This window comes from Gossypium arboreum, chromosome 10 (genome assembly GCF_025698485.1).
Source record: "Gossypium arboreum isolate Shixiya-1 chromosome 10, ASM2569848v2, whole genome shotgun sequence".
In the NCBI taxonomy this organism is placed as follows: Eukaryota; Viridiplantae; Streptophyta; class Magnoliopsida; order Malvales; family Malvaceae; genus Gossypium; species Gossypium arboreum.
Window position 1 is genome coordinate 10106154 of NC_069079.1, and position 14211 is coordinate 10120364.

Sequence of the window (14211 nt, forward strand, 5' to 3'; positions counted from 1 at the left end):
AAGGGTTAAGAGTTTAGGGTTTAGTGTTTATGGTATAGGGGTTAAGAGGTTTAGGGTTTAGATTAATTAGTATTTTTTTATTTATATATTAAACGATTTCTTATATAATTGTAAAAGAGATAATATTAATTTGAATATATTAAACTTATAATTATAGTTTAAATTATTTAAGAGATAATAGATAAACTTTATATATATATATTAAATGGTTTAAGATTTAATCTAAAAATATTTTGATATATTAAAATAATTCAATTCAAATTAATTCCTCTACACTTAATTTATTTAAGTGAAATTTAAACTTAAAATTTAGTCCTTATATTTTAATTTGATTAGTTTTAGTCCTCAGATTTCAAATCGATCAATTTTATCTTTTTAATTACTTTTCAAATTTTAAAATTTTAGTCATGATCACTCAAATGATAGCAATTATATATGTTTGGTTAAATTTTGCTATTAGTTTTGGTATTGTGCGTAAAGTTGTAGGTTGAGTTCATGTTATCCAATTATATATTATCATGTAACGTTTTAATCAAAAAGTTAATAATATTAACTATTTGGATTAACTAATAATATTATAAAAATATATAGACTAAATGATATTAAAAATTAAAGTATATGCAAAAAATTCTGAAATTTAAATATATTAGAGAGACTAAATTAAAATTTAACCATTTTAGTAAATAATAATAATAATAATAAAAGAGAAAAAAAGAAAGAAAAAATTATTGGGCTGCATACTTAGTGACGTTTTTGAAAACGCCGCAAAAGATTTTAATTACCATCGTTTTCATAAAAAACGCCACAAACATCTCCCTTTACTTTCCTCAATTCAAATTATCCCCGAACGGCTTTTATCTTTCTCCTTTTACTTTGGTTTCGAATTTTTACTCTATTTGACATGAGAGGATTTCTAAGCCTTTTGCAGCGAAAGCCAGGGCCTGTGTGAAGGCGTTGAGGTTATGCTCCGATCTAGATGTACAAAACCTGGAGGTGGAGGGGGACTCTCTAACGGTGAATAAGAAGGCGCGCGACTACAGATGACACAGATTCCTCAGAAATAACGGGATATATGGAAGATGTGAAGAGACTAAGTAAAGTTTTTCGAAGCTGTACCTTTTATGCATGCGAAAAGATCGGCCAACGAAGCAGCGAACTAGTTAGCCAGAGAAGGCCTTCAACAAGAACAAGAATTATTTTTGAGGAATGGGATTCCACAGGTTGCGGCGATTCTGGTTGAGCGAGACCGTAGTTTGTTGGACGCCCCGAACTGAAGAGCTTTGGTCGATGAAGGAAAGGGAAGCAGCAGGAGTTCTGTTCATCGCGTTTCCCTGGCAGATAAGTAGTTTCTCCTGGGTTTGTTGCTTCTGTCATTTCTACTGATATGCTAGAATGTTTATTTTTTCTGCGTATTTAGAAATCTTTGCTGGGTCATTTTTAGTTAACTTTTGGGGGCAATCTGTTGCCCCATGAGTTGGTGTGTTTATGCTAATTATTCTGGTAGCCCAATCGCCTTGTCTTGGGTTTGATTTACCAATTTTACGCTCAAGAAACTTGGAATAAGTTATGATTCTTTTGGAGTATGACTACTGTAGTTTATCTCAAAGGATGTATGCAACTGTACCAACTATTTGAAATGAGTATTAATTCATTGCACCTGTCATCATGCTTATTTTGGTTAGGTTTCTAGTTAACTGGGATTTTATCCTGTTTTGCAATATCAGTACACTGTTATATGCTTCTGCTTTTTTAGGGGAAATTTTTTTTCCTGTATGGATATGCTAATTTTCGTATCAGATTTTAGTATTCTATTATTTTTAGTGCCATAGTTCATACTCCTAAATGATTGGATTATCATTTTGATTGTGAAGATAGTAGTGATGACAAATTTAGGGAGGTTTTGTATTTCAACTTATGAGAATCTGTCGATTTTAGGTTTTGTTTTGATTTATTCATTATTCTTTCAGATGCATCCTTTTCAGGATCATACTCCAAAGTCTTCTGCTTCAACTGATTTGCATAGCAAAGCAACTGCCTATGCAAGATTGATACCTTCAAAGAAAAAGTTACTTTTCAACTGATTTTAGGCTTGAATTTTATGTTCTTCAAAGAAACAATTTGCTTCCTTCATCAACTGTTGTTTTATATGGTAGCAGACATTGATACCTTCAAAGAAAAAGTTACTTTTCAAGTTCCCCGACACTTATATGTATCACAAATAAACTTTAAGAGTATTTCCTTCTCTTCATGGTTGTTTAGAGCAGTCAAATATTATTCTTTTTTAGGGTGTATTCTGAGTTTTGCACTCAAATTGATTTGTTTGCTTTGGACCATTGTATGATATTCCGAGATAGGGGAAAAGCATGGGGATTTTCTTATGTTTAGTTATATAGATATTGCAATGATTTAACCGATTTTGATCCTGATTTTACTGATTTTTTAAGGTTTGTCTTACTATTTCACCTAATGAATTCAATAAATTTTGGAATTAATATATATATATATTTTATGTCGTATGCAGGAGCATGAATGACTTTGATATCTGGGCTGTGGTTAATCTTAGCTCAAACTTTCTCCCTTTTTATGGCCTTTTTGGCTACTCGGTATATGCTTTTCAAGCCCAAATGTTTGTTCTTTTTTCCATTAGCTTGAGATGCCATTTCTTTTGCTATTTTAAGTGTTGATTTTGCTCCGACCATATGAATCTGTGGATACCATTACTATTACTCGCCTTAGTAGACAGCCCTGTGGATAGAACTTGTCTTTCATTGCATTTTGTATGTTGACATTCATCTTCAATTATATGTTTATTTATTCCTTTGCATCTTGTTTAAGAGATACTGTTTGTATTGTCTTCTAGAATAGCTTACCTATGGGTTTTTGACTTGGTAATTTGATAGGTGTCCAAAAGGAGAGAATAGAACCGGAGGACATGTATGTATTATCAGGAGATGGGGCTATCATATCTTCACTTTCTCCAAAGCCATACCGTCATAAGCCTCCTAAATGCTCTGATTGTGCTTCGCTTTTCATGAAGGTAACTATTATCTGTGTTTTTGTAGGAAAACCATACAAGAGAAACTACAATTGGATTGAAATCAAAAGATGGCCAAGTTTCACTTGCTTTGGTGCAAAAATAGATTAAAGATCTCAGACACAAATTGATAACCTGCAGATTTAGCTCTCATCTAATTTAGGTGCTCTTGATCCTATTGGAATTGAAAACTTGGTGGAGGGTGTAAAATAATGTATATTCTTGTGGTTGTTACGACTAAATTGTTAAAATTTTCATTGTAAAAGTAAATCCTATTTGTTACTTAATCTGTTACATTCTGCAATTGGTTGACATAATTTTGTTTTACCAATCTGGAATACAACTCGTTAACTACTTAGATTCTTATTAATAGTTGTTGATTACTTGGTTTAGTTAAGGAGTCGAAGTAGTACTGCTATTTGTCACCAGTATTCTTTTTTCCTCTTAATTCAAGCATATCATATGCGTAATGCTGGGGCTGTGATCCACAGTCACGAAATGGAATCCTGTCTTGCAACAATGATCAATCCACATTTGAAAGAGTTTCGTGTAAGTTATTGTTGACTGTAATATTATTCTAAACTGTGTCTCTCTATTTCTCTCACTTTAAATTCTTTCTTTACTGCTCACATCTGTGTTATTTTAGTGATTGTTTTACTTTTTCTCTTTTGGATGTTTGCAGATCACTCATATGGAAATGATAAAAGGAATCCAAGGACATGGTTACTACGATGAACTTGTGATCCCAATTATCGAGAACACGGCTTATGAAAACGAGCTTATTGATTCTCTTGCTAAAGCTGTATGTTTCTTCTGCATTGATCTTTTCAATAGCGATAAAGAGACTTGTTTTATGATGACCATAAAATGTTCATGTAACTGAATAAGATAATCAAATACCATACATCAATGAAGGCTAAGTGTTTCTATTTCTTAGTACCATTTTGCTAATAAGAACATGTTGTCTTCATTGCAGTTCACTAGCAATTCATTTTAGTGTGCTTTCATTCTAATGAAGTTAACTTTAACATTTTTCAGATTGAAGCCTATCCTAAAACAACTGCTGTGCTTGTCCGCAATCATGGCATATATGTATGGGAAGACTCATGGATTAGTGCTAAAACTCAGGTTTGTGAAACTTGTGTATACATTTGAGTTCAAACTAGGGAAGTTTCAGAATGTGTTCATGGAGCCTCACTCTCATGGCTTTACTGCTGCTTACAGATGCCAAAAGTATTTTGTATGCATATGAATTAGAATGTAAAAAGAATAGGAAAAAGAAAAAAACCTTTGTTAAAAGTTCATGGAGCACATGTTCCAATATATTAAGTATTTTGTTGCTGCTCTAAACAACCATGAAGAGAAGGAAATACTCTTAAGAATAATATGCCCATTGTTATTTTTTGGTCCAGTCATGTGGAAGTTTTTTAATGTTATTTTTTCATTCAAGTTTCTCAAAATATTTGGTGTGGTTTTTCTCATTCTGTATTGGTCCTTCTATAGTCCTTTTTAGTTGGTTTAGAAATATATTTGGTTTGATTACAGATTTAAAGCTTTATCACTCTTATTAATCACTTACCAACTCCTTGATCACCATGTTTGCCAAAGGTAAAGTCATTGATTATATACATAAATTCTGATTACATGATTAATTACATGATCAATGACTTTTGTAGAAACAAATTCTGATTCTTGCTTTATGGTGGCATTATTAAAAATTTATCTTTCCATATCATAATTCAAAGAGATCAGATAATGTGCTTTGACATATGTGGCTTTGAGGGTCGTATAAGTGATTTCCTTACTGGCCTAACTTTGGCTTACAGGTGCATATTTGGCTTTCTATTCTAGTGTTTTGGATTCTCTGGCGGTTGAATTGAAAGCATCAAAGGACTTTTCTAAGTTATATGCAGGCATTGCAATACTTTGGCTTCATCTAAGCTTGAACCAGCCCTCTGTTGTATATTGTTTCTTCTTCTTTTCTGATCTTTTTCCTTTAATTAATGAGAGGTGATGATGATTTGGCATTCTTTTCTCACCAGGATGAATATTGTTTTAGAAATAGTAATACTTTGTGAATGTGTCTGTGTGTGTGTTTTTATGTATTAAATTACATATTGAATCAATGTTTATGTATTAAATTTAAATTCATTAATTTTTATATTTAGTTTTAAAGTTAAGAATTTTAATAGAAAGTTTTATATTTATATCATGGATATTATTCTTCTCAATATTTTGATAATGAATTTTAATTTTTTATATTTTTCATGACCTTTATAATATTTTATTTTTTTAAATTTTATAACCTTTAGCGGCGTTTGTGGGAAAAGCGCCGCTAAAGGCCATGACCGTGTTTTTTGTGGCGCTTGTAAAAGCGCCGCTAAAGGCCTAAAAAACGCCGCTAAAAGTCAATTTTGCTGTAGTGAATTCAAAACTTTAATCTTTACCAACATTACAAAGACTTCATTAATAAATTCGTGCGTTTAACTGCTAGCTAACAATGAAATCAAGACTGAAATTTTCAAATAAAACATATATATATATAATAGTTTTTTTTTTTCAAACCCAGATTTTGCTGGTAAAAATGTTAAGATAATGGTGCCAAATCCCAAACACAGAGTCTCATGCAATCCCCTATTACTGCACATGCCAACTTCACAATTATTGCCGACCAAGCAAAGAGAAAATGATTAAACTAATTAAATGAGGGCTGACTCAAATCAAAATTCTCACTTGCAATTGCACATGCCTTGCTTCCATGGTATAATATTAATTAAGACCTGAATGTTCAATTTCTTTAATATTTTTCCATTCCAAATGTCGCATTTTTAGTTATGATCTCATGTTTTGCTGTTAATCCTCCCACGAGCAACTTAAAAAATGCATTACAAATTTAGTTTTGACAGCCAAATTACAATCACTCAACCTACTATATCTTCCCCTTAGCCATGTGCCTTTTTTTTTTTTTAAACCATTAATATATTAATATAATACATATTTAATAATTTGTATTTATAAATAAATAAGCTATAAAAATAATTTGATATGTGTCGTAATAATCAAATTTATGTTTTGATTTTTGGTTAATAAATTAATCTTATTTATCAATATTAATTGATTTGTGAATCAGAATAATTAAACAAAATTAATTAAGCCTTGATCGACAATGCAACAGTTTGTCGATAAATATACCCATGTGGTTTTGAATAATTGTCATAATCAACCTACACCAAAAGAACACCAAATCTGAAATCAATTTTCAAACTAATTTACGTTTCTATTTTTAATTAATTAATTAAATTTCTATTCAACCAAGAAATTAGCTCCCCAAATACCATGGAATTCTATATACAAAGTGAATCGTATCTCAAGATTAAAAAAAAAATGCAAAGAATATTTGAACTTTAATCTATTGTAAAATACATCTATTATATTAAACATAATCATTTAAATCGAATTAGATGAATTTATATATACCGATTCAATTTTGAAAAATAATTTCATGAATTTTCTTTTAAAACTTTTTAAGGAAAAGAGAATTGAATGTAAGAAAGAATGAGAAAGAAGTATAAACAGTGGTATTTGAGTAAATAATGGGGAAGGAGCAATTGATAATTGATAGGTGTTGTAGTGGCAGTTATGTAGTTTAGACTAAATAGTAATGGCTTTTGTTTATAGCAAAACACATAAAAAGGCCACACTGGCCGTCTCGATTTTGCATCCAAATTCCCTCCCTCAGTGTGTGCGTGAGAAAGAACACATAAATACAAAATGAAGAAGGTGGCGATGTTCTTATTGCTGCTGCTTTGCGCTACTTCTCAAATAGCTTTATCTGTCAAAGACGGTAATGACGCCTCTCAATTTCTAGTTTTTTTCCTTTTTCAAAGCCATACTTCATGCATGCCATCTGCAATTCTTATTATTTCTTTTCTGCAATCACCATGTAAGAAAGACTAAATGTCATTTTCTGCTTTGGGTCCGTTTTATTCGTTTTACTACATAATGTAGTGAATGAAGGTTTGTAGCCTAAAAAAGCATGCGTATGGTACATGACAGCAAAGAACTAGACTAAGTTTGGTATCACTCTTTATATGATTCATAACTGGAGCATGATGTTATACTTATCGTATAGGAGTGGTTAGAGAAGAAGCTTTTAATGAACTTGAGGCTTACTTTTTGAACGATTTGGTGTAAAGTTGGGTTGTTTGGTGTGTTATGAAGGAGCCAGCTTCTTAATGAGTCAAGATCTACACAATATTCCATCATGTTTCTCCTGTTCTAAAACATCCCAATTTCAGAATCACCCGTCTATGAGTTCACTAACACTCATCAAAGTTGGGGAGACATACAATACTGTGCCCACATGGATATCACCGTTCCAATGTTTTAGTATAGTATTTGTTAGACTGCTAACAAATTTAATATATATATTTTAATTTTGAAATTAAATCTTGGGGATAAAGGGTTGGTTTGATTTTAAATTTAATCTGATTATCACAAATTTAAAAATTAAAATTTTAGATTTCTTTGGAAACTTGCTAGCTAGTAGCTAATGTATTTTATCCCTATTGCTATTTTAACCATAGGTATGTGAGCACTAGTGGATAGAAAAAAACCCTTAGGTATGTGAGTTACATGGGTAAAGTAGCTTCCGATCTCCCAAGAATGAATATCAAATTGTCATTAAGAGTTTATATTTAACTACATAATAATACTGTATTAAACAATTTACTCTTTAATTTGAATTGGAAACTTAGGGCAGCTATAAAGCTAATCTTTAGGTTGAGCTAGAAGCTCGTTGGCTGTACCAGCCTTGATATAACTCTAACTTGTACGTCTGCCTGCATGAGTTATTAATAGGAGGCTGCTTTAATAATCCAAGTTTGCTGGTGAGTAATGAATTGCTCACACATAAATGCGAATGAATGAAAGAAGAAGAAAGAAATAAGTTAATAAATCAGCATGCATGTGCTGTATATGCAGCCTTGAGCCACGTGATAACCCAGGCAGACGGGTTTGCACATTTTCCCATACCACACATCAATCAATACGTCCTTGCAAATCACCACAACGCCGTTTCAATCCAATTCCTATAATATCTTATTATTTTTCTTTGTCATTTTATACCACTAATTATCCCGTGAAACCTCAAAACTGCATTGAAAATTGATGTGCATGTGCATGGTTGTTGAAATTCATGAATATAATACGCCAAATTCCTTTCCATCCTTCAGAAGGAGATCCAATCTCAACCTTACTCATCCCACATGCATTAAATCAAATAATCGGGATTTGTTTTTCATAAGGAAAAAGGGTTTCCTAGATAAGGTTTAGGGTCCCACATGTATAGATTTTTTTTATTAGATTCATCAATGCTGATCATCTGGACCACTTTGGGCATAATGAATCTTGAGACAGCATGTCCTTGAAGCAAAGGATCCATCAAATCCGACATGTCAGTTTTGTCATATATTGATAAGTTCAAAGTTAATGTCGTACGTCTAAGTAGTTTAAGCCATACTTGTCCAACAAAATTTTATTAGTCTAATTATATAGAACAGGGGATGACAATCGATTATTGAATATTAATCAGATACACCATATGAAATGGCTGATGGATCTAAATATGGTGACTGAAAACATTCTTCAGGTTTATTGCCAAATGGGAACTTCGAGTATGGGCCAAAGGCATCAGAACTGGAAGGAACAAAAGTGATGAGCGCCAAGGCCATTCCCAACTGGGAGATTTCAGGCTATGTTGAGTACATAAAATCAGGTCACAAACAAGGTGACATGTTGCTAATAGTACCCGAGGGAGCCTTTGCAGTTAGGTTGGGGAATGAAGCCCTTATTAAGCAGAAAGTTGAGGTAGTTAAGGGCGACTTTTACTCTCTAACCTTCAGCACAGCTCGTACATGTGCACAAGAGGAAAGATTGAATGTTTCGGTCTCGCCAAACAACGAGAAAAACGACTTCGGATTGTTTCCGATTCAAACAATGTATAGCAGCAATGGATGGGATTCATATGCATGGGCATTCCAAGCTGATGCGCACGTAATTGAGATCTCAATACATAATCCAGGCGTGGAGGAAGACGCAGCTTGCGGCCCCCTTATTGATTCAGTCGCATTGAAGACCTTGTACAATCCGAAACGTACCCGAGGTACATAAAACCGATCACATTGACGTTTGATGTTTGAAACTGAAGTTCATGAATCACTAATTGGTTGTTTGATTTAACAATTTGCAGCCAATCTACTAAAGAATGGAAACTTCGAAGAAGGTCCTTATATCTTCCCAAGGCCGACTTCCGAAGGAGTTATAATTCCACCCCACATTGAGGATGATCACAGTCCTTTACCAGGCTGGATAATTGAATCCCTGAAAGCCATTAAGTACATCGACAGTGAACATTTCTCAGTTCCAAAAGGCAAACGGGCCATCGAACTCATAGCCGGAAAAGAAAGCGCGGTTGCACAAATCGTTAAGACAACAATCGAAAGAAACTATGTGCTTTCATTCCTTGTTGGTGATGCTAACAATGGATGCGAAGGTCCCATGGTGGTGGAAGCATTTGCAGGCAAAAACACTGTGAAGGTGTCGTATAACTCCAAAGGCAAAGGTGGATTCAAAGCAGCTAGACTTGCATTCAGGGCAGAGTCGACACGAACTCGGATCATGTTTTATAGCACATTTTACGCCATGAAAAGTGATAACTCGGGTTCTCTTTGTGGACCAGTGTTGGATGATGTGAAGCTGCTTAGTGTCCGAAAATTGCATCACCTGTAAATTAAAACTGTTTGGAAAATGTTAGTTGCATTGCTTATGCAACTCATCCCATTAGGGTAACAAAAACAGTGAGGGTTTAATTCATTCCGCCGATGTTATGTTTATATAGCTTTCTTCATTAATTTAAATTAAATGGTATGTTCGGCTGCTGCTTTCTTTAATTCGCCAATCAAATGTCTTGAAGTTTTGCCCTCATGTCAATCGACTGTAATACCATGAACTGAAATCTTATTGTTGTACCAATGACAAATCCTACCATTTATAAGGGAGCATATATAATAATTCTTACAAAACATCCCCTTCACCGACAGGTGATGATTTTCATATTAGTCCCCAAGAAGTACTCTATCTAGCAATTCAGACAATCATACGTGATGTTAGCTTTGGGAAACAAAAAAATTTAGTAGATTTTGGGTAAATTTTCAGATAAAGATTTAAATAAAGATTATATATTTTTGGATAACGATGATGATGTGGATAAATATAATGGGTTAAGAATTATGCTTAGGATGTAGTTTGTATAAGGTTTAGACATATAAATATATGTAAAGTTTTAGTTAGAATGTAATCCTGGTGAATATGTTTGTTTTCATTGAAAGCAATTTTTGGAAATTAATTTCTTGAAAATAGGTTATAGTGCGCACTGTACGAAATTGATTTTAACAGTTGAATTTACTAAACTCTATAGAGGCTTATTCGAGTCATTTTCTTATTTCTTTGTAGATACATTTTTTGTGGAATCAGACGATTAGATCAACTCAAAGAATCATATTATCCAAATATTTTTTTGGTAGTTTTTGGTATGTTTATCTTTGAGTTATATGGCATGAAATAGGTGTGTTTTGTATTTATGTCAAATACATATTTTGATGTGTTATATATTTGGTTAATGTAAAGTTGTTTAAATTTGGTTTTAAATAATTTATGAATGTATCTTTTGGTGTTTGGAATGAAGTGTGCCTATAACCTTGGTGTTTGGTTAGTTGATATAAATCATTTGGAAATGTTTGAATTGTGGTAGTATTGAATATGAATAGGTAGAATAAAATGGTAAGTTGGAATGATTTTTATTTTTTATTTTATGTATGTATGAACTCATAAGTTAGAATATAACTTATTTGATATGATTTGTGGATAAGCTTTGTCGAAACCATTTTTTTAAAAAACGGGGATCGACTTTGGTTTTAAAAATATAAACGAACATGGGAGTCACCACCAGTCTTTTTTATCTAGGTGTGATCGGATCACCTAGACATTTGGTCATTTTAATAAAATATTTCGATTTATTAAAACAACGATTTTTGGTCTATGAAAATCGAGAAAACGGGTTCGAGAGTCGGTTACGTACGAGGAAGGATTAGCACCCTCGTAATGCCCAAAATCGGTACCAAAATGATTAGTTAATGTCTTAATGTCAAAAATTGAAATTCTGAAAAGATTTTAAAATATGATCCCTGGTTTATTAATATTAATTTTATAAAATGTTTAAATAAATCGAAGCGGATGCTAAAAACTTCCTTATCCCGAAATAATTAAATGTCACATCCAACACGTTAGGACACGACATTTTAAATTATCGAGAATAGGCTTGTCTTTTTATTTTCAAAACTCATGCATTTTAATTTTAAAAGGTTATTCGGTCATTTGGGTCAAATGAAGAAAATTGAAACCCAGTACATTGGGGCACGATCTCTAGATTCTCCAAACACGGAATATTGCCTTTATTTTACTTAAATTTCACATATTTTGAAATTAGAAGGAATATTTGGTTATTTAGGTTAAACGAGAAAATCGAGACCCATGAAGTTAGGGCTAGAGTGATCATGGTTTTTGCGGCTGACCTACCAAGGCCCGCCTCAAAAATGGGAGGGTTTGGGTAAAAATATAGGCTCGAAAAATGGGCTTGGGCAAAAAACGAGGCCCGTTTAAGAAACGGGCAGGCCTCGGTAAGAGTTTTTGGCCGGCCTGCCCTGCCCGCCCGAATTATATATTAATATATATATTTTATTTTATTTTAATTATTTTAAATTTTTAATATAACTATTTTTTATTATATTGTTAATTTGTGTATTATTTTAAGAATTGTTTTAGTATTATTTTATTTGTTTTAATATTTATTTTATGTTTTTAAATATATTTGATTTATTATATTTTTATTTTTTTATTTAATGAAATAAGAAAAAAAATTAATATGGGCGGGCCGGGCTGGCTCGGGTTTAGTAATTTTATTTCGGGCCGGGCTTGGGCAAAATTTTAGGCCCATGTTTCGGGCCGGGCCGGGCCCGGGCCTAGTAGACGGGCTTGAAATTTTATTTGGGCCCGGCCCGAACCCGACCCGGCCCGGCCCATGATCACCTCTAGTTAGGGCACGATCTCTCGAATTTCCTAAAAACGAAATATTGCCCCCTTTTTTAGAAAGGTCTTTGAATAATAGCAAATACGATATTTACACGGTGCATATTTGATTTAGAGTATAATAAAGCCGCTAATTATGTGTGAATATGTTGAAACATAATTCACGATGTGATTTGAACGAAATAACATATACATGTAATAAATAACATGTAACAATACTACATGAACAACATGTTATGTTAATGAATGTCAACAACAGGAATATAATAACAAATGATTTATAGGGCACGTAATGAAAATATTCACATAATACACTATTTTAAAATCGACATCAACAATCAATAAACAAAACAAAGTAACATATACAACAATTCAAGTAGATAGCATGTATAGAGTTTAATTAAATAATGCGTGAGAGAAAAGCAAATAAATAATACGAAAAGGATTCAAAATGCACAAATGTATATAAAATAAATAACTTAAATCTATTTAACATAAATAGTATATACAAAGAAACGAGATATAAAAATCTAAAGTAAATAATGTATATGAAACAACTTAAAATAAAACAAGATATATAAAGGTAAAAAGGGTAAATAAACAATACATGAAGCCATCTAGAATAATTGATATTTAAAACACTTTAAAATGAACAACATAAAACAATTTCATTGTAGTAAAAATAAATAAATAAATCAAATAGTTCAAAATAAAAAATATATAAAAGGGTTTAAGATAAAACATGTAAAAGAGAAATTTGAAATAGATAATGTATACACACGTAAGTATAAGATAAATAATATGAAAGAAAAATCTTAAAATGGATAATAAATGAAATATTTTAAAATAAATAAATAGAGTTTTAAAATATATATATATAATAATTTAAAATAAATAGTTTAAAATATATAATATATAAAAGGGAATGAGTAGAGGTGATCATGGGCGGGCCGGGCCGGGCTCAAATAAAATTTTAGGCCTGTCTACTAGGCCCGGCCCGCCCGCCCAAAATATGGGCCTAAAATTTTGCCCAAGCCCGCCCAAAATAAAATTACTAAGCCCGAGCTCGGCCGCCCGCCCGGCCCATATTAATTTTTTTTTTTTCTTATTTCATTAAATAAAAATTTTAAAATATAATAAATCAAATATATTTAAAACATAAAATAAATATTAAAACAAATAAAATAATACTAAAACAATTCTTAAAACAATACACAAATTAACAATATAATAAAAATAGTTATATTAAAATTTAAAATAATTAAAATAAAATAAAATATATATTAATATATAATTTGGGCGGGCCGACCAAAAAAAACTCTTACTGAGGTCCGCCCTGTTTTTAAACAGGCCTCGTTTTAAAGCCCATTTTTCGGCCTATATTTTACCCAAACCTTCCCATTTTTCGGCGGGCCTTGGCCGGGCCGGCCGGCCTCCTAGCCCATGATGAGCTCTAATCTGAGTAAAACAATGTATATATAAAAGGGTCTACATATAAATATTATATATATAAAACATTTAAAATAGATAATATAAATATATACATGTAAAAAGTTTGAAACAATAATATACAAAAACTTACAGAAAGAATTAATATATATATATATTAGAGTGATCATGGGTGGCCGGCCTGCCCGCCCAAGGTCCGCCTAAAAATGGGAGGGTTTGGTAAAAATATAGGCCCAAAAATGGGCTTAAAAAAAAGAGGTCTGCTTAGAAAACGGGCAGCCTCGTAAGAGTTTTTGGTCTAATCTGCCTACCTACCTAAATTATATATTAATATATATATATATTTTATTTTAATTATTTTAAAATTTTAATATAACTATTTTTTATTATATTATTAATTTGTGTATTGTTTTAAGAATTGTTTTAGTATTATTTTATTTGTTTTAATATTTGTTTTATGTTTTAAATATATTTGATTTATTATATTTTTAAATTTTTTATTTAATGAAATAAAAAATTAATGGCTTCAATTTTATTTCGGTCGGGCTTGGGCAAAATTTCAAGCCCATATTTCGGTCGGGCCG

The 14211-nt window shown here is 31.9% G+C and overlaps 2 protein-coding genes across 2 annotated transcripts; both read left to right on the forward strand.

The window, feature by feature from the left end:
• Positions 1-741: 741 nt before the first annotated feature.
• On the forward strand, positions 742-5229 carry LOC108487606 (probable bifunctional methylthioribulose-1-phosphate dehydratase/enolase-phosphatase E1). The gene is made up of 7 exons (XM_053020603.1): positions 742-2626; positions 2901-3037; position 3236; positions 3489-3583; positions 3717-3836; positions 4073-4162; positions 4861-5229. The coding sequence occupies exons 1-7, from the start codon at positions 2530-2532 to the stop codon at positions 4912-4914; spliced, it is 594 nt and encodes a 197-aa protein (XP_052876563.1). The 5' UTR covers positions 742-2529; the 3' UTR covers positions 4915-5229.
• Positions 5230-6720: 1491 nt separating this feature from the next.
• Positions 6721-9997, forward strand: LOC108487145 (protein DUF642 L-GALACTONO-1,4-LACTONE-RESPONSIVE GENE 2-like). Its single transcript, XM_017791399.2, has 3 exons — positions 6721-6878; positions 8685-9197; positions 9285-9997. Exons 1-3 carry the CDS (start codon positions 6806-6808, stop codon positions 9821-9823), a joined length of 1125 nt encoding a protein of 374 aa, XP_017646888.1. The 5' UTR covers positions 6721-6805; the 3' UTR covers positions 9824-9997.
• The last annotated feature ends 4214 nt before the right edge of the window (positions 9998-14211 follow it).

Coding starts and splice junctions, on each gene's coding strand:
- LOC108487606 (XM_053020603.1), top strand. CDS start 2,530: ATGACTTTGATATCTGGGCTGTGGTTAATCTTAGCTCAAACTTTCTCC. Junction 3,584..3,716: donor CACATTTGAAAGAGTTTCGT/GTAAGTTATTGT, acceptor GGATGTTTGCAG/ATCACTCATATGGAAATGAT. Junction 4,163..4,860: donor GGATTAGTGCTAAAACTCAG/GTTTGTGAAACT, acceptor TTTGGCTTACAG/GTGCATATTTGGCTTTCTAT.
- LOC108487145 (XM_017791399.2), top strand. CDS start 6,806: ATGAAGAAGGTGGCGATGTTCTTATTGCTGCTGCTTTGCGCTACTTCT. Junction 6,879..8,684: donor AGCTTTATCTGTCAAAGACG/GTAATGACGCCT, acceptor AACATTCTTCAG/GTTTATTGCCAAATGGGAAC. Junction 9,198..9,284: donor CAATCCGAAACGTACCCGAG/GTACATAAAACC, acceptor AACAATTTGCAG/CCAATCTACTAAAGAATGGA.